General features: G+C 30.2%; 1 protein-coding gene across 6 annotated transcripts in view; it reads left to right on the top strand.

The window, feature by feature from the left end:
• LOC129962427 (E3 ubiquitin-protein ligase Rnf220-like) overlaps positions 1-26,408 on the top strand; it is a 66,688-nt gene that overhangs the window by 6,364 nt on the left and 33,916 nt on the right. For 4 of the 6 annotated variants that reach the window (XM_056076196.1, XM_056076192.1, XM_056076191.1 and 1 more), the window contains exon 2: positions 3,318-4,002. In XM_056076196.1, coding sequence (XP_055932171.1) covers positions 3,357-4,002 — 646 coding nt within the window. In that variant the 5' untranslated portion in view covers positions 3,318-3,356. Of the gene's footprint in view, positions 1-1,020; positions 1,302-3,317; positions 4,003-26,408 lie in introns of those variants that run through there. The other 2 variants (XM_056076194.1, XM_056076193.1) reach the window with 2 other exon arrangements.

Below are 26,408 nucleotides of genomic sequence, written 5' to 3'. Positions count from 1 at the left end.
AATGTAATGAAAAAGAAGGTTTTTTTTAACGTGTTTTGTTAATTTTAATTTTACATTTGTTAAGAGGCAGATCCATTCCACTAAGAGTCATGCTGCTATGGTTGGGCTTCGAATCTTGCGAGATCTGAATAAAAATTGTTTGAAAAACTGATTGGTAACATTTTGAAATACGTCTTTTCAAAATGAGGGTCTCAACTCCAAGTTAGATTGCGTTAAACATTCTTAAAAAAGATTATAAACATTTTCGAATCATCCTCATTCAAATTCTTCAATATTTGTAATCAAAAAATTGTTTAGGAAATAACTCTAACTTATAATACATTTAAATTTCTGAAATGCTAATAAAAAAGGGGCCACGGTGGCCTGGTGATAAGGTCTTGGCTTCGAAACCGGAGGGTTTCAGGTTCGAGATCCGATTCCACCGAAGATCCGTCGTGTAAGCGGGTCTGATGCATATCAAACGTCAGGGTGAAACGTCCTCCCGCTGGTGTGGTGTGGTGCGGAGAGGGGGGGGGGTGAGTTCAGGTGTCGTCCTCGTCATCTGACCGTGGTTCAGAATTACGAGGCCCGTCCCAAAATAGCCCTAACGTTGCTTTAAAGCGGAACTTTAATATAACTAAACTAAACTCAGCTAATAAAAAAGTTATTTTTTGCTTCCTTTAATTAATGTTTTAATTTTTTAGTTTGTTTGTTTACTATCTAACTTTGAGGTTCCGACTTTACGACTTTTTGTCTCCTTAAAATTTTCCAATTTCTCTAAAAGTATTTTCTTGTGGAATTTCTACATATTTATTTTTACAACAAAAATTGAATTCCAATTGTTCAATTTCAAATTTTTGCAGCATTTAGAACGAATAGATCGACGGCTTGTATCGAGAGAAAAATCGTTTCTTTTAGTTTTTGCTCATTACATTATTTAAATCGTTTGGCAACACTTTTATTCTTCTTTTTATTCAGTTAAATGAGCAGTAATAATAATAGACTGGAAAAAGAGTGGTTTGATGGTGTAATCTTTTTTTTTGTATTATTATTTGTTTATACTACGAAGTTGATTGTCTTTTCTTGTTATTCCTGGAATTTAAATATGCATTTTCGAATCAAATGGATTGGACTCCAATACAGCATTTGTGATAAAAGCAAATAGATTCTACTGAATTATTGATGGGTTTTCATATATGAGTCGCAGACGAAATTGATATCCCGTTGTCAGAAAACTAGCTGTTAATTTAAGGATAATAAACTGAAGCAGTAATCAATTGGTAATGTTCCTTTATAATTTCCCGCATGCATTCTTTGACCAGGTATTATGTTTATTTTTTTAAAAATTTCAACCTTTTCTTCAAATGCAATTATGTAGGTCCAGCATTCCATAGTTGTGATTTTACTTGAATCTGGATCAAGATTTAATGTTTTTGAGACATATTTTATAGACATCAATTTATTTTGGACCATTTCTAAAATTTATTTTAATATGATTTTATCTTTACAATCCATTTTGATTTTGCTTTGTGTTTTATATTGATAGAAATAAATTTCTTATGGAAACCTGAACTAAAATACTTGCTTATCACAAAATTGCTTTTTTGTTATTTACTTAGTTTCCTTAAGCTTAAATCAGTACATTTTCATTATATTTTATGACATATATTTCATTTATAGTATTAACATTTTGATCGCGTAATGAAATATGGTGATTATTTTTTTCAATGACGTTTATTTCTTTAACTTAAAATGACGTTAATTTCTTACTTTTCAAAAAATATGAAATGTAATATAGAGTTTATTTTGATGAATTTTGTATCAATTTGCAGCGAGTACGATTAAAAAAATCAAATAGAAAAAACTTATTTCAGATAAATAAACGGCATATGATAAAAGTATTAATTAAAAATCATGTCTTAAAATTAGTTTTGTCTTCCTTTTTTAGAGATTTTTAAATCCCGTTTTTATAGGTATCAAATTTCCTTTAAACATCAAATTAACTATTCTAATGTATCAAAATGGTTAATTTTGATTTCATGCTTTAAAATTTTAACCGTAGTTTAGTTTATAAAGAAATTAGTAAATGCCTTTTTTTGAAAACATCCTTTTAATGGAATTCACACATTAGATATTTTGTTTCAGATATAAACTTCAATTTGTCAGGCAATCGCAGTTCATAAAAAGGAACCAAATTTAAAAATTCCCATGAGAGTTTATGTTTTAAATTAATTATAATATAATTAATTATATTTAATTTATTATGATCATATAAGATTTTTATTTCTCTCAAATAATATCAATTCAAGTAACTAAAATTTTTATGAATCATTCTTACTTTCTGTGTTATTTTAAATATAAAAAAAATGTATCGGTTGAAATTGAGATTAAAGCATTGCTTATGCCACAATCCAGCGGCGTTAAGAATCTTGTTGCACGCGATATAAGCAAAGTTGTCATTATTATTAGATTAAGAATCTTATTCTGAGTAAAAACGTTTATGTGCTGGTACTCAATAAGGCATGTTATATTTCTCACTGATTTTTTATACCTAACTTCTTTCATATTGTTAATTTATTATTAACTTTATTGTTAATTTATTTCTAATTTTTAATTGCAATAATTGCACTGGTTTTACCTACTTAATTTCAGCTTTACTTATTTTGCTTAAAGATTGTATTATGTCAATTTTAATTTTTATAATGATAATCTCTATGCTAATTTATCTATTCTCAGTGGAAGACACGTCGCATGTCCGATAGATATGTCACAGGCACCATTATAATCCATTAGTTTCTTCAGCGTACACTAATTTCTGTAATAGTATATGCTCTCAGAAAATCTTAAATTCATAGTACTTCGGATAGGAAGGACAAAATAAATTTGAGATATATTGTATAATTTTATAACCTTCTAATCCTAATAATTCAGATCGGCTATTTAATAAGTAGTTTTACAAATCATTTTATTCGTTAAGTAGGTATAAATTTGGTATTAATATTAAATATTTGGTATGAACAGTAGGTAAAATTTCTTAATAAACAATTTAAATATTGTTCATGTACTTTTAACGGTTCATTGCATACTCTTTCCGCCAAATTAGTTCATTAATTTGAAGATTTGCTTAATTTATATTTTCCATCCCTTCTTTTTTAATTATTGACAGTGTCATCATGATGGCATTTAACAGCAAGTTCCATCAGGTCGGTTCCCTCATTGTAGATTTATAATATTCTTCTTGCTTCTTAACTGCTCCAGCTGAATTTTAAGTTATATATTGCTAGTTAATTACACATATAAATATGGCTCTTTTCTCTAACAATTTGATGTTTTTTCAGGGTTTGTGCTTGGACAGCTCTGCTTACCTCTCCAATGCTATGGGCGGCCCCCTCATGGTCCTGAGTTCCACCTGCGGAGACGTCACTCCTCATGCCCAAAGCCACGTAACTTTCGCCGCTCGGCAACCGCCCGGGCGGCTCGATGGCAACAAGGAGGGCACAAATGTTTCAACCAATTCTTTCACCAGTCCCACGTTTCCCGTTCGCCCCCTTTTCGGTCAAGGGGATCCCTACTCCTCCCTGTCTTCACCCCTTCTCTCTCTTCAACACCCTCTGCTAACCAGCCATGCGTTGGGGCGAAGTTATCTTAATGCTGGGGCTTTTCGACCTCTGGGACTTATGGATGACCGCAATGGGGCTTTTCATGGATCTGCCTTTATGCCCGCCAAATGTATGAAATTGGATGGAATCTCCTCAGGTGGTGATCTAGGGGGTCCCCAACCCCTCCTTTTGGGATCTTGCTTCCAAGGCAATGGAAACGACAACAACTTTCATCAGAGTCCAGCAAACTCGACGGGCTCATCTCTCGGACAAGGTGTGGGATCATTCATGGATGGGAAGGATGATAGAGGGGACAGTGACTCAATGGCCGATGGGGCTGATCGCATGTCTGAGACACCGAACTTATCCGAAGAATCTCGGTCGATCGAACGATCTACACCCGAAGATTCAGGAACCCCCAAACGTAAGTAGCTTAATTTGGTCTTTTTAGTTTCAAGTATAATTTAGCTTTTGTTTGATTTGATTTCCTGTATAAATTTTTAATTTCTTGTAGTTTTGTAGGTATATGGGATTTCGACAATTATTTAACTGATTTCGAATGAAAACCCTTCTTTAATAATTTTTTCACATTTGTTGCTCATTAAAAATACATATAATTGTTATTTTCATCAATTTAAACTACTGTGCTGTCATATTAGTATCAATTCGAAATACATATCGAAATACGAATCCAAATACTAATTTCGAAAGTTTTATTTTGACTAACGGAAGTTTAAATGTGTACGCTGCAATTTATAGAATTTTTTTATTTAACTAAAAAATTGTTTCAAATGTTAAGTTTTTGTGTAATTTTATTTTATCCCATTCACTCTTTTTAATTTCAATCTGAGAAGTAATTTATCCAAAAAAAAAAAAAAAAAAAAAAAAAAAAAAAATTAAGGTCCAACGAATATTGTAAGGCAAATAACTTTTAAGGATATTTTAAACGGTGCATCTGAAAACAACGATACAAGAATTTTATTTTGTAGGTAATAATATCCAAGTGTTGTCCATTTCAAAGGAATAAATTTAAAAAAAATAATTCATATGTAAAAATATTTATTTGACAGAAATATTCTTTGAATAATGAATTTTTAAATGATTTTCAATGAAATTTTAAGATATTTGATTTAAATATAAGAATTACTTATCTAATAATTTATTGTATAATTAGTCTTCTCAATATATTTTATATTCATTTAAAAACATACAAATTTTTATTTAAATAAGTTATTCAGATCATTAAATTACAATTTATTTTCACAATTTAATTTCTATTTCAAAAAAATTTAATCAAATAAGTTTAAATCAGATCATTTAAACAATTTTTTAAACTGAAGTTTAGACTATTCCTAAAATGGGGTGTAAGATTAATTGTCAGTGACTTCATGAATTGAATGAATAGTTTTATGAATTTTAGGTTTATTGTATTAGGTTTATTACAAAATGTATCATAATTTGAAATTCCATAAGATCTATTAAATACACTGATATACTTTAAAAGCTCTTTCTACGTTATTTAAGTATACACGAGGACTTTTCAACAAATAAACCATAATCAAATCAAGCCACATTTTTGTAAATATTTCATCATTTTTATTTAAAATGTGTTTAAAAAAATAAAACTGTATTCAAGAATGTATAAGATATTAGCACAAAATTTCATAAAAATCCTATAAAACTCATGGAAGTAATATGCATATTTTTATGTATAATATTAAACAAAAAAATGAATTCACCAAAAGATGCATTTAACTTTGCTTTCCTTTTATGTTAACCATAAACAGCTATAGGTTTGAATTAATTAAAAATACTAGTAAAATTGAAAACAGTTTTTATCTATTAGAGAAATTCAAATGATATCGCTAAAAAGGTAATTTTTTAATGAAATTACCAATAAATATCTTCAGTTTAAAAGCTATGCTTTTACTAAGATTTTCTGTTTCGCACAGGAATTTTGTATTTTAAATCCGAGAACTCAAAGTGTTATGTAGCATGTTAAATCGATTTTGTAAATATAGCAATCAATTGATACCAGATTTAAGTTTATTATATTTTAATAATTTGACATTTATCTTGCATTTTTTAAAAATTCGATTCTGATTCTATGAAGCAGAAAACAGGAAAATCCTTGATATATGTTCATAAGATATTAACGATAACTTCAGATCCTGCTGGTCAATTCGCTACACTTTGAAATTATAGAAAACGTCATGAAATCTTAATTTAAATAGATAATTTGAAGAAATGCTGTAATATTCATTACATGTTTAGAATTTTTATAACGAATAAGTAAGATATATAAAAGATGATAACCAACAAATTCCATGCATCACAATAGATTATGATTAATAATAGTAATAGTAATTATTTGAGTTTTTTTTTTTCATTTAGTCCTTTATGCTTACAGTGCTTATAAATGTGATATCAAATTCGCATTTCATCAAGTGTTTTCGGCATTATTTTAACCATATAAATATTTTAATTTATATAAAAATTAGCAAATTTGGCCATGTTTGAATGAAATATTTTATACCAGAATCCTTTTAAATCTTGCATCGACATGTTTTGTGGAATTCTTTTAGTATCTATACAAATGCAATGCCATTTCAAAGTTTCATTTGGTTTAAAATTATAAATTAAAACTCTTAAGGTTGTTGTAGTTAATTTCTTTCTATCTTTTGAATAGTTTTAGTTTAGTAGTTACACATTCTCTCCCCTCGAGAGAGGGAAAGAGGTAGGTCTATGTAGGTGGATTAGAAGTTCCTTTCAATGTGTGAGAACGGAGTTTGTTCAGAATGCATAACATATCAAGAAATAAAGTCTAAATTATTAGTTTCATTAAGTGCCATTAAGTATTTATCAAGTTTATTCTTTATAACTAATTATGTAGAAGTCAACACTTTCTCTTGATAATAGTAACACATTCGAATAATTATTGTTATTCATTAAATGTTTGATTTGAGGATTCACCAAGCCACATTCTGAAGCTACATATAGTAAATAAATTAAAAAAAAAAAAAAAAAGATTCCATTAGAATAAAAGCTTTGGACCTAATCTGTTATCGCTTTAATGTGGCTGGGGAAAATAAGACAAAATAAAACAGTACTCCGTTTTCATAGTTAGTAACTTCTTTCAAACCATTTTAATGTAAATAAGTTGTCGTGGCTGTTGTTTGTTTCAGGATTCCAAGACAAGTACTTTACAACGTTTGCACTTCACTAAGGGGTGATACGCAGAAAGCTGAGCAATTATTACGCCTCCTAATTCCGAGAATAATCGAATTTAGTTATTGCTAAATGTAACATCTTTTTTTTTTTTTTTCATTTCCTCTCGCCTGTTTAGTTTACCAAAAAAAGTTCACCTAACGCATGCACAAAAAGTGCGGTGGTAGAATGAACAATTTGTCATATTATACAAGACATTAAAAAGAATACTGGTAACTTTTCTAAGTATAAAAACTAAATGTTTGATTAATTAGAAATTAACAATTTTTAAAAGTATTTTTTAACATTTTGAACAATTTCACCTTCATTTTTAAAAATTTCTTTTCATTTTTTGCATTTTTAGGCAATGTTTTTATTAAAGTAGTGATTTTATCGTACTTAAAATTATGCGTAAGTCAATCGCACTAACGAAGGTAACGATTCTTATTCTTCAGCATTTGTGAACTAATTGTGCAGTAATAATGTAACAAATGCTAAAAATTTATAGAAAAATTGGCTATCGATGTTTTTTAAAAACAGTCTAGTTTAAGTGATATTCTTAATTTAGTTAAAAGCAAATGATAAAAGATAAGAAAGACTAAAAACAGTAAAAAGACTTTTAATAGCTTTTTTGTTTAGAATGTTAAACATGATAGAATTTCAATCCCGAACAACGCCCTTTATATCAACAAGTTACTAGTAAGTTGGGATTTAAAATGTTCATATATTTGTCCTTCCTTTAACATAATTATTTTATGAATTTCTATGTTAAAATGCAATCTATAATAAATTTCTGATAATTAAGATTTAAGATTCTGCCAGAATAGCATTTAGACTAGTTTATTTTGGTTATTTCAATTTTTATAACCACACGTCTAAATGCGACTTACGATTCAACTCTTTTTGAATTTTTTTAACCTCTTAAAAATATTATTATCTCGATTATCTATTTAGATGATCCTTGCTATTCTAGAAATACAGTTGTTTAGATTCAACCAAATGCTGTAGAACACTTGAAATATTTATGAATTACTAGTCATTTTTATATCGAATTATGTCATCTGTGAATGGTTAATTTTAAACTGAGTTTAAATTACGATAATTAGATACCAATCTAGCTCGAGCAATACTGTTAAGAGATTAAGCTTCTAATTAGATACCGCATTTTAATTTACAATTATTTCCATCCATGTAATAATGGAAATAACATTTGATGCATTAAAGTATGCCCAAGTGCTTTCTACTTTATTATCATTTAAACTATTTGTTAATTTAATCTAAATTATGTAAATAACAGTTTTAATAAAGATATAATTTTGCGAGTAAAGACATTCTGTAATATAGTGCACTAGTCTAATATGTCATTTTAGTGCAAAAAATTTTTTTTAAAAAAAACTTAGGCATAGAATTACAAATATAAAACACCATTTTTTTTTTTTTTTTTTTTTTTTTGGCGAGAAATTTCAAGGACCTTTTGGAAGTCCCAACAAAATTTTATAAACTAAACTTTTACCTTAAAAAAATCTACACAACATTTTATTTTGTTGGACTTAACTCATCTTCAAAGAATTAAGTAAATGCCTATAAAATGTTCGACTCGCAACTCCTCCAATAAAAAAACATATATTAAGGAATAAAACAGTATCCCTCCTCAGTAAAAACCACCCACTTTTAAACAAAGGGTCTTAAGTAGGGTTAAAACGCGGTGGCATCATTGGGGACGAAGAAGAACATTAGTGGGAAGATATCACAATTACTGATAGGGTGGGAAAAAAAGCATCGTGGGCTTAAAAAAAAGTAAGAAGTGCTAAGTAAGGCAGGCTGAAAAATTCTTCGCATTTAACTCCTGTTAAGATATGGCATCTTTTAGAAAAAGAAGGGGAGGACCAAAGTACAGGAGGGAGGAGGTTGGGCTAATGATCCACAAGCAGGCCTCTGGTGAAGCCCAGCTGTCTCCTGCTTTCGCACGTAAATTACCCTCCATAAAGAGCATCACCAGTTTAAAGGATCGGAAGTGAAGTGGTGCAACCCTCGATGAAGAGCGGTCCAGGGATTTTTAATGCCACGCACGCCATTTCGAAAATATTTTTAAAAGTTACTAGACTTTTATCGCATGATGGGAACATAAACTGAGTTTGAAAATCTTACACTCTTCCCACAATAGGCTGTGAGGGAGGAACGAGTCTGTAAGAGTTATTAAGCCGCACTCTGCCAAGCATTGATTTACAACTCAACTTTAAAGCGCTTTTTGTTTTTTTAGTTTAATTACCTTTGGCATGGGATGCTGTTCAGTATCCTCAGGAATATTGTTTTATCATTACTTCTGGTGAGTGTTAGGATGAGGATGTTTACGTGGTATTCATCGTACCTCATTTCATTATTCATTGCGATATGTGTTTATTAATAACCATTCATCAAATAATATTTAATAAAATATATATTATGTGGTATAAACATGCCGAAATTTTTGAAAATCTGATCTTGAATAATTGTAAACTGCAATCACACATTTGTAATCCAATGTAACACTAATTAGTTATGTATAATTTGAAAAAAAAATCTAGTTTAATATATTTATTTAGTAAAATATAGAAATGTGTCAAACTAAGATTAATAATCAGAATTATTTCTGTTCATAAAAATAAACAAAAAAAAATCTATTATTTCCTTCCCTACAAAATCTAAATACATGATTTCATTTGTAAGACAGATGTCTATAGTTGAAGTTGTACTGTATCAGTTATAAAGTATTGATATTGTGGAAATGCATTTCAATTTGCAATTGACTTAATTTGTGAATTTATTCTGGATTCCAATTAATAATGTACTGTATAGTTCAACACAGTCAATATTATCATGATTTTGTAAAAAAAAAAAAAAAAATATGCGTTGTTAACTGAAGAATTTGATTGCTTTGTTAATTTTATTTATTTATTCTGAGCTCTGTAAAATCTAGAAAAATTTAGATATTTTAAAATCTTTAATGTAAATTTAACATCCATATTTTCTGAAATACTGGGTTTTAGAGGATGAAAAGGAGATAGGCATTGAATACAATCCAAAAATAATTCAGGGGAAAAAATGAAATAATTTATTATTAAATTAAAAAGGCAAAAAGAGAAAAAAACAATACACCATTCCACATTTTACTGTTTTTCTCTCACTGATTCTTTCACACTAATAACACTAGAATAAAAAATTTAATAAATAATTTTTTTAAAAAAATTTGTAACCATTTTTCAATGAAAATTAAAACTTTAAAAAATTTATTGATACTCATAAGATTAATTGGAAAAAAAAAAAAAATACGTGGCATTCAGTTTAAATCTTGGGGAATTTGTTCCAGATTGTTCGAATTCGAAACTGTTCCGATTGATTGGGGGCATCTAATCATTTTATAGAAACTAATAAATATTTTACACTTAGTTCCATCCAGAAGTTCTTAAAAGATAAGTGATTACGTTAAAAAAAAAGTCGATTTTCTTTTTTGCGAAATTAAGATTTTTTTTAAAATTTAATATTACTGTTTGAACAGGTCTTTTTAAAACCGTTAGAACTATTTCTAAGTGTATATTTTTGAGAAGTTACACTGATTTTTATATTGGCCTTTACATACGCTTTAATACTATGTTGCATCTTTAGATACCATTTCTACAAATTTTAATCTTTGATAAAATTTTCTTACGAAAAAACCTCATAAATTAAAATCTAATGCATATTTTTTGTTCAAATTTGGTATAGTAATTCTTTAATATGTTCTGAGCTACCGAACTAGAAAATAAGTAATCGATTCAATTATACATATTTTATAGTTGTTTTCATGCTTCATAATGTGAAAAAAAAACAAAAAAAAACAGTAAATTTCGTCTTCTTTCTCATTTGAATCTCAATATTTGAAGAATGGATCGAAATATAGCTTATTTTTTAGTTCAGGAGCTAGATTATATATTTCTCAATATATCTGCAAAATTTTAAGCAAATCATTTGATAAGCCTATAAATTAGAAGATTTTTGCTTTATACCTCTTTTTAGCCAAAAAATGTCCCTTTTTTTCCAATTTTTTTAGAAAGAAAATTTATTTAACTAGCATATTTTGGTTCCATAGATGTTTTTTCAATCTTTTTTATACAAATATTCAAAAATAACTCTTTTCGAACGTTTTTGAAAAAAAAAAAAAATCAGCCGGCACGTAGTCACATATATTAAGTAAACAGAGAACGTTTTAAAATGGATGAAAAATTTCAAACTGCTACGTTTAAAAAGTCGTCTGTTTCTTAGATTTTTTTTTTATGATGATTCCGATTGATGAACAAATAAAAGATGTGCTATCATTGATGATTGATACCTTCATTATTTTGTTTTCTTTTACATAGCAATCGAAAATTTCATTTTTCTTTCCTCAGTTTTAATAAGAATCAAAGAAATCGAAACTTTTAACAGCCAGAAATGCTTTTATTTCCATTCAAGAATATAATTTTGTAACAAGGAATTGCTGTTTTCAAAACGCTTGGTTTTCCCTCTCCTCAAAGATAGGAACACTTACGCAAGATAATTAAAAGTAATTATATGTTAAAAAGTAAACGTCTTTCATGCGAGTATTAGAAAGCAAACATTTTATTATGAATATCTGGTTTGCTCTTGAAAACACCTATGTATGTACTCGTAATTCATCGTGCAAAATGAAATCGGTTATCAATTACCCTCTGCATATAATGCAGTAACTAGAGTGGCAACAATGCTGTATTAGAATTAAACCTGTAACGACCTGCACAAATGCCTATTTCTCAAAATGTGTATCATGGTATTAGTTCTCTATTGCATGATGCATTCCAAATATACTGAGCCATAGATCAGCCAATACAATAACTCCCAGCCTCTTCCTACCCTCCTTCTCCAGACACTTATTTAAAAAGCATTTTATCTTTTGCTTGCAATAACTGCTTTAATATTAGAACAACAAAGTTATTACAAACAAAATTGCGTTATTCCGAATTCATTTTCGTTTGACAATTTTTTTTTTAACCAGTTAACTGTTTCGACTTCTTCGGAAAATGCGTATCTAAATTGTCATAAACATATATATTATATAAACATTATATAAATAGAAGAAAAAAATGAATTATAATTAAACAATTATATATATAGTAATTATCATTGAATAAACTCGTCATAATGCAAAATATTGTATTTTTATCTTGACGAGTACACTCGTCAAAAACCGTTAACTGGTTAATCGTTACATACTAATACATAATATAATTAACCCCATGATTTACGAATTTACTTAATTTCCTAATTAGATAACACACCTTATTTGAGACATTTTATTATTTTCATTTCTATAATAATATAAGGGCATTTGAGATGTTACAGCGTTTTTAAGCGATTTTTACATTTTAGGATTTAAAATTTTAAAATTCAGTAATTCGAAGCTCGAGTTCATCATTGTATACGAAGAGGTTAAAATCAAAGTTTATCCTCTATTTGTTAGAAGACTTTCAAAGGACAAACCTTAAAGATGCTTTACTCCCTTTTCTCGCACCGAATATCTTTCGTAAGCCCATGAAGGCGTTGCCAGTATCTACTGTGAAGCACCGGCGCTATTTAAGGGAAGAAAAAACACATTTGAATAAAATTGTATTTTCTCGGATACTCGCAGATCATCGATTTTTGAAAGCAACGCTCTGTGTGTGTGTTTTTTTTTTCTTTTTTTTAAAGATTTGTTTTGAACATCTTGGATCTTCTCTAACATACTATGTATGTTTTAAAGAAAAAATAGTCGAAGTATGTCGGACTCGAAAATTAACCTCATCCAAATGCATGAAATCTAAATTCAGCTAACAGCATTAAAAAAATGTAGAGAAATGTTGATATAGGTTAAATTGTATAACAAAAAAAGAATTTAATATTAAATTTACTATTTTCTTTTTAGTACTCGCCTCTTATGTTGTAATCTTCTCTACTTTCTTGAGTCGTGGAGCATCTAACTGTTTTTATCAAAAAGTATCGTGCTTCAGCGAGTGAATACGTCTTCACGCACGGTGTCTACTTTGCAGCTTTTGGCGTTTTTGCAGCTTTTTTATAAGCAAATAACGATCATTGCTATACGACATTTAAGAAAAAAATGCTTTCCAGGACAAGATATGAAAACTAAAATTACGAGGCAAAATGTTAAGAATTGCGTTCAAACTAGCATCCAATTACTATCTGGATATCAAAAAAAGTTTAGTTCACCAAAATTACTGTTCCCAAGATTCCAAATCTTACAGAAGTTTTTCTTAGTAACTATAAGTAGTTATTGGGATGGACAAATTCAGAAAAATTTTAGTGCTAATTTTCATTCTTTCCAAAATATCTGGCAAATGCTTGGCAAATTCAGATAACTTAAGTATTTTTAAATCTTGAAATTGTAATCGATATCCAGCACGATTTTAAGGCTTTGGATTAGTTAACAATTTTATGTGTATCAGGGACTTGAAGGATTCAACTTATTTTCAAGATGTTGAAAATTTGCTTGTATTAATGTAAATTCAGCCATAAAGTTTAATTTTTAACCTATATTTTTAATATAACGCAGTTTTATATCCGAAACTAGTATAAAGTTTTATTTTTAAATGTTAACTTACCTACAATCTACAAAAATACTCATTTTGTGCATTGAATAAAAACTGTTGCAAAAAGATGTTTTATGGGAAAATTAAAGAAGAAATTGTATTCATTTTGAAATAATCAATGAATTGTTTTTGTTTATGCGCCAAATAAACAGAAATGTTTATAGTAATAACGAAAATAATTCAAAATGGTGTTTGAGAAAACAAAGTTTATTCGCATTAAACATTATTATCAGAAATGTATCATAATTCTAAAAATACCGTTTTTCTAGTGTTTTTTATTAGAATTTAAAGACATTGCACTGCATGATTTTAAAATAATGAAATTTTTTTTGGAATAATGCCCCTTTATTTGTTAAATGTACTTAATGTTCTGAATTAGTAACTAATAATTCGATGCTTATCTCAGTGAGAAATTTCGGAAACTTGCATGATGCCAACAGCCTGATTATAAATATCTAATTTCGGCTACGCGCTTTCAGATGAATTTTATTTATCACATGCATTTGTGCAAATAGGAATGCTTCGATTTCTTGTTGTTTTAATTATAACCTCTATGACGCAGGAAAGTTGGCGAGAAAGCTGCGAGCATTCTCGCCAACAATCTATGACGAGCACGTTTGTAATCTCCCCAAAATAAAGAATTGAAAAAAAGTCAAATCAAGAATTTTAAAGTCAAATTTCTTGTTTAAATTTCAGTTGGTTTTTAAAACTGCTAAAATTCCTAAATTTCTCTTTAAAATTAAATTTTTAACCTTTTTCGTTGCTTGATTTTCCGCTCTTTGTCAACTTTAGTTCTCTCTAATATAATGGTTAACAATAAGCGATTAAATCAGGCAATCCATTTTTATGATTTTTTTTTAATTAAGATGTTTTTCTCAATTTTTCTTTTTAACCTCTAAATCGATGACCAAAGAATTTGCTTTTTTTAATTCCAGTATTCATATTAATGATTCTTTTTTGGAATCGAAACCTTAGTTGCCGAAAGTCTGTTAAAAGACAACCAAAATCAAAGAAAATAGTTTTTTAAAAATACAAACCTAAATGTTAAAATGTTTCTATTTTGTGTCGAAGAAATAACAGAATATTTAATCACATTTTTAAAAAATAAAAACTGGTATTTAATCCTTTAAATTAATCGTTCAATGATCAATATTTGTCACTGGGCATTTAATTTTGCTGATTTCTTTTCCCTATCCAGGGACTGGAAACCTGAAATCGATCTCGTAAGATTCAAACTGAAAAAGTTCCACCAAAACCTCTGTTGGGCCTCACTCAGAGTGATCCAATTAATCACATCCGATCACTTCTCTGCTTTCGGTTTCACATTCCAGGGTGTTTCCCAGCTCGCAGAGGCGGACCCTCTGAAGCAAGCGCACGTGGGCCTTCCTCCGCTTCAGCAATAAGTCAGCCGGGGAAGAAAGCGATCCTGGAAATTATCGGCCCTCTTTGTCGGTGGGAATTAACTAGATTTATACACGACAAGTGGAGATCAGGGCTTGAAAACAACTCAATCCAGCTGGTGAGTCCTTGTTTAGATAAGTGAGGGAACATGGCCGACCATTCATTGTAGCTTTGCTGGAATTTGACAGAGGCACACTGCTGAACAAACAGCCAGGATGATCGGCTGAGTTATGGCCTTGCTTCCAGCCCGAGTGAGAGAAAAAATATCGGAAACAGGATGGGAGGGGGACATATTGGGAATCTGATGTCGTTGATAGAAGAGGAAAATGTGTAAAACATAAATATTGAGTCATGTTTTTTGATGGCAGTCATCGAACTGGCATTTTTTTTTTTTTTTTTTGGGGATGTGTGTGTGAGACACTTGTATCGTAGCGTGTCGGTTGATATGTATGTTTGAAAGTGGTTGTTCAGTTTTCCCAGATAACGCGGGGTGTTAGAAATTAAAACCAGATGTTGATGTTCCTGTGTGGTGCAACGAAAAACCAGAAATAAACTCACACACAAAACATTTTATTACTGAACTTAGAAGTTACGTGACCACTCAACTCTGTTTTACTGATTTACTTTTGTTCGGGATATTTGATATTCGCATTATCGCATTGCCCATTTTAATAAGAACAAGCCTAATGTATGACGCGCGTCTTCTTCAGTTTCGCTTTAACCATTAAACCTGACGTAAGATGATTTCCGATTGTTGGATCTTTGAGACTGGGTGCTATAAGTTAAGAATTGTCTTAAATAAGGAATCGTTGTAACATTTATAATGACTGTTGCTGTAAAATTTATATATAACTTTGAACATTAATTTTTAATCAGTTTGATCATTTTTAAATAGATTCTAATGTTTATGGGGCTTTTTTTTTTTTTTGTTTTGTTCTCTATGTATAAACTCCTTGTGTGCCAACAAGTATACCACAAGGCTTACGGATGTAAGTCAGTACGCAATTGAGAGTAAAATAAATTTCAAATATAAGGTCGCAGGCACAAATGCAAAAAAAGAAGAAAGAAAAATAGGGGACGAATAATTTCAAAACGTCGCAGAATAATTTTGGTAATGTTATACCAATGAATTTTTTTTACTGTTCTAAAAACAGTTATTGAATATGATGCATCTAATTGCTAACCTGTATGCAACAAATCATGTTAAGTATATCAAATCAGACTGAAAGTTAGAGATGAATCATCTTTTTTTCCCATTTACCATTTTAATGTTATACTTAAGAGAAAATCTTATCACAGTTTATATACTGTTACTTTTTTTTTTTTTTTTTTTTTTTGTTATTCATGATAATATGGCCGTATTATTCGTTTTTTCCCCTTGTCGTGTAATGTTGACTGTTTTATTCAAAGTAAGTATATATAGGGATAAGTAGAAAATTGGAGTTCTTTCAAAAATGAATACATTACCAAACCTTAATTAACATTCAAACAGTAATCATTCTGATAAACAACAAAAATAAAGTGACAGTACATTTAGCCTTATACTTGCTATAGAAGTATTGTATCTCGAATATACGAAATATGCCATGTAACGGAAATATATAAGTATACAAATACTCGCAAAAAAAAAAAATTCTTTGTAGGTCAGTTACCATTAGTTTAAGAAGCATAAAAACTTCAAAAATTTAGATTGTATAAAACTGGACTTAAAATAAAAACGTGATGTGTAAATTTGAGTATCATAATATTATGCCATTTTGCATCATAAAATAACCTCCGCAAATATAAAATAATTCTTTATATTGTATATTGGTCATGTTTCAAAGGTATATACGTATTGGTCATGATTATCAAAGGCAAGGAGAATTTCGTTACTAAAAAATTAATAAGTAAAAATGTATGGATATGGATTATTATATATAAAATTCTGCCAAACTATATATAAAAATAAATTCTGAAGAGAATTATATAAACATAAAGAAATCTGAAAAGGTTTTTATCCATTTCATCGTCTTCATTACTCAAATTTATTAAAACAAAAATGTTTGCACTTCTGAATCTTTCTCATTGTGATTTTTCCATCACATGCAAAATCCCTTACCACTGCGATTCGTATTGGTCATGATACTTTCGATTCAATTTTTTAAAGCTAATTTAATAGAGCAAGTTCCCAGAAAATTGGAAATATTCTTTATGATCATGGCTACATAAAATAAAGGCTTTTATATGATAGATGAACGTTTCAACATCTGATATTTTTCTTAGCTTATTCCAGAAATATTCGGCAAATTTTATCACCTATATTAATTGCAATAAATTTATTTCTTTTTATTACTGTACTACTTCTATTTCTCCAACTTGATTTGTTAAATCCTGGATTTAACAAACATCGAAATGACGAAATTAGACAATGTAGAATAGCGAATGCAGTTTGGAAAAGAAAGTTTGTCGAAGCAAAATTTTGACCATATTTTTAAAAGATTCTGACCAAACCTTTAAAAGATTCGCTGATAGTTTGTTTTTTAAAGTAGTACTGGGAATGTAACAAAATCACTGCATTTTATTGCCATTATTTTAAAATTTTGATTATGAAGAAACAATATGCAACAAGAAAACAGTCGAATTTTAAATTTTTTTCCTTTCTCCTAATAAATAGCCCTTTTGTATACGTGAGTTGAAAAAGTTTGATATAGTAAAATAAAGAGTTTAAAATGATACATTAATACTACATGTACCGCAATTTCAAATGCAATATCTCATATTAAACATAGTTCTTAAACGATTATATATATCATTTCATTCCTATTATTCCGTTAACTGTATTTGTTCATTTAGTGTTTTGAAAATACTTTTTGATTGAGGACTTTATAGCATAATTTTGATAGAAAAATCCCTAACGAACAATTTAGTTAGCTTTCCTTATATTCCTAAGATGGGCCCAGCGATTCCACTCGTCTCGAACAATTTCAGTTCCGCTACAGGTCAATATTCTTCTTGACTTCCTAAATCCTCTTCTACCACAAAGCCACTCATTTCTCGCACTTCTTCAAGTTACCAAAGCCGTACTCTCGTCATTCGAGACATGCCGGACAAGGGTCCTCCTGGGTCCTTGCTACTGTTAACAAAAATGACGGTCCCTTTCAGTAAATCAAAGCCGAAGGGGAGTGAAGAGAACTCCAGTCCATCACAGGTGTGGAAAACCACCCCACGGACCCCCCCCCCTCCCCCCATGACGTACTTTTTCAAAGCATACCCTTTCTGATGACATTTCCAGACTGCCAGAATTGTGCAGTTCTTGGTCCACACGGAAAGGGGTTCTGTTTGCAAGGGGGTTGACATTTCTTGTAGAGGGGAAATACTAGATACTGTGTTGACTCAACTGTTTCACGCACGTGTTGCAGAAAGTGAAAAAAAAAATCGAAGTCGGTGTATAGAGAGGGGTCAGGACTTAGCTTTGTGAGACTTTCTGACATCGAAGAGCCTGCACAATGCTACTGAATTGGCTTTTTGACTTTTAAAGCGAAGTACTTTTCTTCTTGCAGGTGTTAGCGTGCGAAAAGTGAGTAACACCGCGATATTTATTCGAAAGGCATAACCGAAAGGAATGCGAAATATTTTCGGCAGCCTTTCTTGTATATTTTGTGATAGAAATATACACCTACACTGGTCGACTTTAGATATGAAATGTCTTCTCTTTTTGCAATGTATTTTACAATATTATATTTACTATCTTTTACTGCATTAGAATCACAATTTTTGTTCATTAGTTTATTAAATTTATTTATTCATAGTGTTAAAAATGATTTTGCTTTTAAAGTTACAGTATTATTTCTATGAAAAATACGAAAAAAGGGACAAAAATATTCCGTTAATGGGTTTCTTATAAAATTGATACAGAAGCAAAATTTATTGGATAATAAATCATTGAAATTGGATTTAATTTTCAGTTTCATTTATTAAATAATTATACTGTATTCGTTCTATTATAAACTGATTCAATACAATAACATAGTGCTAATGCTGGTGTCATTTCGTACCCGAAAGGACTTATTTATAATAAGGATAAAAAAGTATCCATTTTTTAATAATTAGTAACAAAAACAATTTTATAACTTAGCTGGAAGGTTTTAATGAATTTTAGTGAAATGTTTTGTTCAGCGTTGATTAACTGCTTGTTTCTGATTGATGATTTTTATAAATAATGCAACCAGTTTTTAAGTGTGTGTGTGTGGGGGGTGACCATAACTTAAACAGACATGTAAAACCTAACAACATTAAGAAAATGAAAATATATTGTTTAGCATCATTATTCATGCGCTGTTTAGTAAAGTATAAAAGGAAAAATTATTATTGTAAGATTCTAGTACCCAATCTTTACAAATTATACCCTTCGACAATATACCCTGCTAGATTTTATATTTACGAAGAAATTTTGCTTCAACATTTTTAAAAATGTATAAATTTTGTTTGAAATTCAGCTTCAAAACTTAATATTTCTTTAAGTTTTTTTTTTTTTTTTTTTTTTTTTTTTTTTTTAAGTAGGGTATAGTAGCCTATTAACTTGATTTGTGGGTATATATGTAGTACACGTGTGAGATAAGAAACTACAAAATTAAATTGCAAAATACGTTACAACTTTTCTATATTAATCTAATAGAAACGATAATATTCTGTGAATCAAGACTTAAAGGTGTTTGGTCTATTTGATTAATGGGACATATAAAATAATGAATGCAGTTAATGAAGTAATTTTGACAGAATCATTTTGACCCTCCTCACTTATTAGTATTACACGGATATGTAAAAGCTTGTTTTTTGTTTTATAGTAAAAGACTGAAACCGAAAACGGAAGGATCTGCTAATATGCTTCCTTTTTTCATTTTTTGAGTAAACATTCAAGGTTCTATTTTAGCTTTCGCAATTCAACACACCCTCTTCGTAACATTTGCGGAATTTCGTCCACTCCTCGTAAAGATGTCGTAAAAAAGAATTCCACCCTCAGCTATCTTTGTCCCGGGCCGTTCGTCTTGAGCAAAAAATTGAGACAGAATTATTAGCTGTCGTCTTCTATTTCAAGTCATCGGATGCAGTAAGTTACTTGGGTTTGAAATCTCACTGCCTGTGACTTCAGAATGTTGGCATTAATGGCCACGTGGCAGTGTGATAAATGACTTTTGAGAAAATAAATTTTTATTCGATTTTTTTTTCCTCCATAAGTACCGACACTGAAGCAGTTAGAATTTTTTGCATCAATTTTTAGACGAAATTAAAATTTATTTTTTAAAATTTTGTCGTTCAAAATTTTTTTTCCTATAGCAGCTTTTTTATTTTAATCCTTAATATGTAATAATTATAATAGTGTCTAGTAGATGAAGTTAGCGTAGATAAATTAATGTGTTAACTAAAGTTAAAGATGTGTTAACTGAAATCAAAGAAAGCACTCACTAATCTCGAGACTTTATTGATGGAAATAAACCTTGCATCTGTTTTTATCCACAAGACGAAATGATTAGAATCTTCTTAGATTTAGAAAGATACATAAATTATGAGATTCTAGAACATACGAAAAATAACAAAGTAAATTAATGCAAAACAATTTTTAGGCAACTTGCCTGCAGTCAGATACGAACTTGCGAACTGTCGCTTTCAGTTCATAGCATTCTACCACTGAGCCATTCAACCCGCATCAAGTTCCGTTACGATATCAACATAAAGATATTAACGATAGATTAATTCTTAATCTTTTAACTGATTTGCTTTAAAAGAATTTCTAATTGGACGACACAGTCCGTTTGAGGAGTGTACTGTCCTGCTTATTCTGTTACAGTGACTAGAATACTGGAGATGTTTGTGGATTATATGTACTTTTTGAATCAAATTATCGTGTTTTTAAATAATTTAATTTCACCTTATAAGTGTGAAAACTAATAATTGGATGTTCATTTAACGCACGATCACAATATAAGGAACCGACACTTATATGTAGCTAGCCATAAAATTTTTTAATTGCTCATTTATTACTTTATTTACTCCAATCAAAACTAAATTAACAAGTGATGTTTCACAAAACGAGTGGCATGGAGACACCGTGACGATATATGCTGGATTGACTTATATCATTCTGTGTTAAGTGATTGTTTGACAGTAATTTTTATATTTACATGGAAGTTTTGGCTGGAAAGCGTTGTCGAACACGATGCCAAGGAAGTTGAGCGAAAAACTTTTTGTTTCACTTATTGAGTATTTTGCATTATGAGTATAATTCGGGTATGAATTAGACTCGCTAAGCGAGGCTCCACTGCGTTTTGTTAAATCTGTTACTACAAATTTTTATTATAACAAATATAGGAGTAAGTAAGCTTGCATATTTAAAAAGAAAACAAACAAACTGCAGTCTATGAACCATTTGCATTAATTTCTAGTGATCAACATTTATAATCAATATACAAATATAATAAACGCCCAATGCGTTTTCATTTGTAGCTTTTCAACTTCTATATTTTCGAGGAAGTAGAAATGGAATATACGTTGAAAAATTCTGTCACTTGTAAATAAATGTGTAAAGAAATTCCGAATGTTTCAAGTTAACTTTTTTTTTTTCATAACATAATCAGCACTTCTGATTTCTTTATTGAAATAAAGACATTTCCATTTTAAAATATTTATAAAGACATATCACATTATTTTCATTTGTCTCTTAGTATAAGATCGTTAATGTTTTGAAATAATCTGGATTAACTTTGGAACTTATTACACGACTATTATGAAATTAAATTTCTGATATAACGAAAATTTATATTACTTCCTTAGATGTAACTGAAAAGAAAAATTATCATCAGACTTGATATCATATGAATATAAGCTTCTTATAAATTATAAAATTACTGCTATTTATTGTATATCAAAAAACTTCGAACCTATAAATGAAACAATTGAAAAACTAGAAAAACATAAGAATTGGATTTTCTTTTAATTCCTGTTTCATTTTAGATTGGGAATTCAGGTATTTAAAATCGTTAACTTTCTGAATATCCACCCCAGGGTTCATGTTCAGAAAATTTTAGTATATACCCCCCTCCCTTTTCGAGTATATTTTTGTTGATTAACAAACACATGCCAATTAACTATTAATTCACGTAAATAGAGAACAATTGATTACTAATAATTATTTGGGAAACTTTAATGAAACCCTCTAGTCACCAGAAAACTCTATTTGAAAATCAGTACAGTAGTGTTTTCAGGGTCCGAAATTCAGATTTCATTTTGGAACCAAAGTTAGTGTAAACTAACTCTTATATGGAATAAAGACGAGAAAACGACCGGACTTGAAAACTACTAACACTGACTGACCGACTGAAAAATTGATAATTTTCGCTTCAAAATGTCGTTGTAGAATCTGCTCTTTGTATAACAATAATACCCATTGTTGGTAGAAGTCAGGGTTTCCCTAAAAAGATACATTATATTGAATTAAGACATGAAATCGTCTTTTGTTGTTTCGAATGTCCGAAATCACTGGACAGTCTCTCTTATTGGCAAGTAGAGGGAGGTGGGCGTGAAAGGGTTTTAAGCGTAGTGCATCCATCTTCTTCAGAGGGGGTTGGTGTTCTCATTACTCACCTCGGGGCAGCGGACCCGCCTTATGCATGTTCCATTCGTTAAGACCCAAATGTTCGAGGTTAAGTGACCTACATTGAAAGAGACTTGTTTCGGAAGACCAGAGGTGGTCAAAATATCCCTTGTTGTTGGGACAGTATTGCCTTCGGAATGTTAAGTGAAGCGTTGCAATTGAGCTTATCGCTTGGTATAAACGGAAAAAATCTCCCGTAACTGGAAAAGAAAACTTATTAAATTGATAAAAATGGATTGGGTATATTATAAACTGTCGTTTGTCATTTTTGAAATGTAACCTGATACTTTATTTTCATCTGCCAGCTATATTATAAAGTAAAAATTATCAATTTTTAACATACTGCATTTGGGGAAAAAAAAAAGCAAATGAATTTCAATGAATTAAAGCATACCTTTTAATCTAAATTGTCCTATCCCCTCCCCCCCAAGCGATATTAACAAGCTAAATATAGTAGATAATTGTAATTTCTGCTCAATGGCTATTAAACCTCCTTTCGTTGTATATTTACTTTTATTGCCATTTTAAATTTTCCGTTTACAGAAATTTTAAATGTACTCCTTCTAAAACTTATATACATTTATATATGTGTATAAATTATATAATGTATAAATTTGTACAGTACTTACTATTTACATGTATTGATCATTCCTTCTTCGATATTGTTTCCAAATTTTTATGCCATTATTTCTAGAATTGTATTGGACCACGGTTCAAAACATTTTCTCTGATCCGCTGCCAAATATCTCTTGTCATTTCGAAACATGTCAATATTTTTGAACGTTAAAGAATTAGAGCTAAAATTTGAAAGAAAAAAAAATACATAGCTATTTTTCAGCTTTAAAATTTTAATGAAGCAGTATATATAGCAAGATAATTTTTTTAAATAATTCCTTTTTTAAAGCCAACATGCGACATCCTTTATCAATAAAATATGGGTTTCAAATGGAAATATGCGACATCCTTTATCAATAAAATATACCAATAAAGGAATTTTACTATCCATTTGGAAAACTTTGGTTGATTAGAAACCAATGTTGGCATTGTTTTAAAAATAATCATTATCTTTAATTGATCCTACCATTATTTTCGCCAATTTGAATGATATTTTTCTACCCTTTCAAACTAAATGGCAAAGCAGATAGTATTTAATTGCATTCCAAGAACATGAAATATAAGTACATTGTCCGACGGTAGGGTAAAATATAGCTTTACTCACGTTATCCATCCATTATAGCACATTGCATACAAATTTATCTTTGATAACGTTAACCTGAAGGCTAATAATGTGTTCGATAGCCGGAGTCCTTGCCTAGGAGTAGCGCGTCTTCCCCGTGATCTGGGCGTTCCGAGTTTGGGCATGGTTATTCTTTACCCTGTGTTCTATTTGTCAGGTGTGTGAAAGAGCCCCCTGTAAAAAGGGATTGTGCAAGCGAATGGGTGAGTGCCATCTTCAAATGAACTAGAAGTGAGACTTCTGCCTTCGGGTGCTCAGGGGGCATTTACCCCCTTTAGAAGCTACTGCACAAACTCGGCTTAAATCGCTGACTTTGTCAGCAAGCTTGTACAAGTGCCATAAGCAACAACAATGTGTTCGATTGTGATCTCTTATGAAATAGTATGTCTAAAAATTGAGTAATATATTTTATTTTTTAATTTTAAAGTGAACTAAATATTGTTTTAATTTTATAAACGGTAATAATCACATTTTATTTAACCCTTTCTCTACATGTTTTTGGCAATCTAAATAATCTTGCTAATCTTGTTTCTAACATTTCACATTCCATTAATAAATTGCCACAATTTTTACTTCAATTTTTGAAAACCCCATGAATTCTTATTAGCGCGCGGATGAATAACGATAAACCTAAATAGGCAAATTTTTCAATTTTCTTCTAATAAAATCTCATTTGTCGTATTGTGGCATTCTGTTTCAAAGTGAAAGATATTAAATATTTTGCTCCAATAAAAATAGTTTAAAGAACATTGTTTTAATTTACAGCCATTTAAAATGAAAAAAAAATATATATATATATTGCATATCCACGAAATATATTACAAATGCACTGAATTTCCACTATACTGTTCCTCGTTCTTTTGATACTATAAAATGTTTTTTAAGAAAAGCAACACTTACCTTATAAAGATACAAAAAAAAAAAAAAAAAAATCCTGAATAATACTTTACACTAATCATTTTTTCACATTTACGCGCGCCTTTGCGATCTAGCAAATTCAAATTGTAAAGTTTAGAAATTTGAAATCTAATCGCCTCGTGAACTGACAACAACAACAAAAAAAAATCCATAAAATTATCTATAATCTATGGTAGATTACATTCGGATACGCGTAACTACATCTGTCAAATCATTTGAATTTTCGGTATATTGCAGAAATACAACAACACAAATAAAAGGCTTAAACCATCTAATTTTTAAATGTTAAACATCATCTACCCAATCAATCTATCTAGCTTCGCTACAAATAAATGTATCGTTTGAGTAGTCTTCATTAACAGTAATTATGTTTATATTTTATAGCAAAATACCAAGCTTTTACACTTTATATCTGGGTACAATCTAGCAGTTAATTAATGCTGAAATGATAAAGAATAAAATATAGCCTCTCATTATTCTCTGTGGAATACATAAAAAAAGCAGTTTATTCTTCTTACTTTTTTTTTTTTTTTTGCCCAATACCAACTTACTTTTTAACATTTCTTTCTCAGCAAAGAGAGAAGGTTTTTAGTTTTCTGCCCAATTCCAACTTACTTTTTAACATCCCCTTCTCGACGAAGGGAGGGGGAGGGTTTTATATACACATGTATCCATCCGTTTCGATTTGCAGCAGCTGATAGCTCTTCATCCGTCTTTATCTAACGGACGACGATCCCTCTCCAGGTTGCCAAGGAAGAAGTCGTTTCTTTTACCAACAGCCAAATCAGCTCGGGGATTGGAACCGAGAAGAAAAATGGCACCAAACTCACTTCAATTTCCATATATAGAACGGCACACCTGCCTTCTCATTCCTTGTACTGCATTTTTCAAGCTTTAAAGCATAGAAAAGAAACGTCATTGGCTTTTTTCCCACCCACCTTTCCCTTTTGTTTCGAGGAAAAGAAATATAAAATCTTGGGGCGCCACAGAGAAAAATAACGGAGATCTCATAGCCAGAGGGCTCAGATGAGTTCCCCAGCTTCAGTTGTGGATTGAGGGGCGCACTCCGTTATAGTGATGCGCCCCGTACCAGATGTGGAGTTGAGATGGGGCTTATCAAACGTCCATTTAGGCACCTCTGCCGCTTAATAGGGCTGCCGGGGCGGGCCCCTTCTCGGCAGTCTCGCCAATGCATTGGAGACTGAGACGTGTTTATAGATCTGAATGCGCATTCGGTGGTATATACTGGAGATATTTACATTCCTCTCGTACTGGCACAAAAATAACGCCCCGTCGTTTCGTGATTCCACTGCTAAAGTTGTGGTTTAGTTTATATGCAACTACATGTATGAGGTTGTTTTTGTCATATAGTTAACTAACTCCGAGAGTGAACTTATCCTTTGAATAAATAAAGATATCTATCGTGTTTTCTTGAGCATCAAAATGGCTTCTATTGTGACGAAATACTGACCGTTGAAATGAATAGTGTTGGTTAAATATTTGAATATCTTTTCGGATATAATCAAGTAATTGCTTAATTGAAGGATCAGAAAGTCTCTTTGATTACTATTAAATTGCTAATAAACATTTTATTAAAGGGGATCAAAATAAAGTGTTTTTCATTCTATGAGAAGGAAATACGAATAAACTATTTCAGCAAATAAAGCAAATAATGGAATGGGATCAGCTATTTAAGGGAATTTAAAGATCAGCTACAAAAAAGAGAATGCATAGTTTTTAATTAATATAAAATTGCAAAGAATAAGATCGACAAAAATTGCAATTTTTATTTTCCCTTCTATGTTAATACACTACGCATGTTA

This window comes from Argiope bruennichi, chromosome 2 (assembly GCF_947563725.1).
Source record: "Argiope bruennichi chromosome 2, qqArgBrue1.1, whole genome shotgun sequence".
NCBI classification, from domain to species: domain Eukaryota; kingdom Metazoa; phylum Arthropoda; class Arachnida; order Araneae; family Araneidae; genus Argiope; species Argiope bruennichi.
The sequence above is the reverse complement of the archived record's forward strand: the minus strand, read 5'-3'. Positions and strand labels throughout refer to the sequence as shown.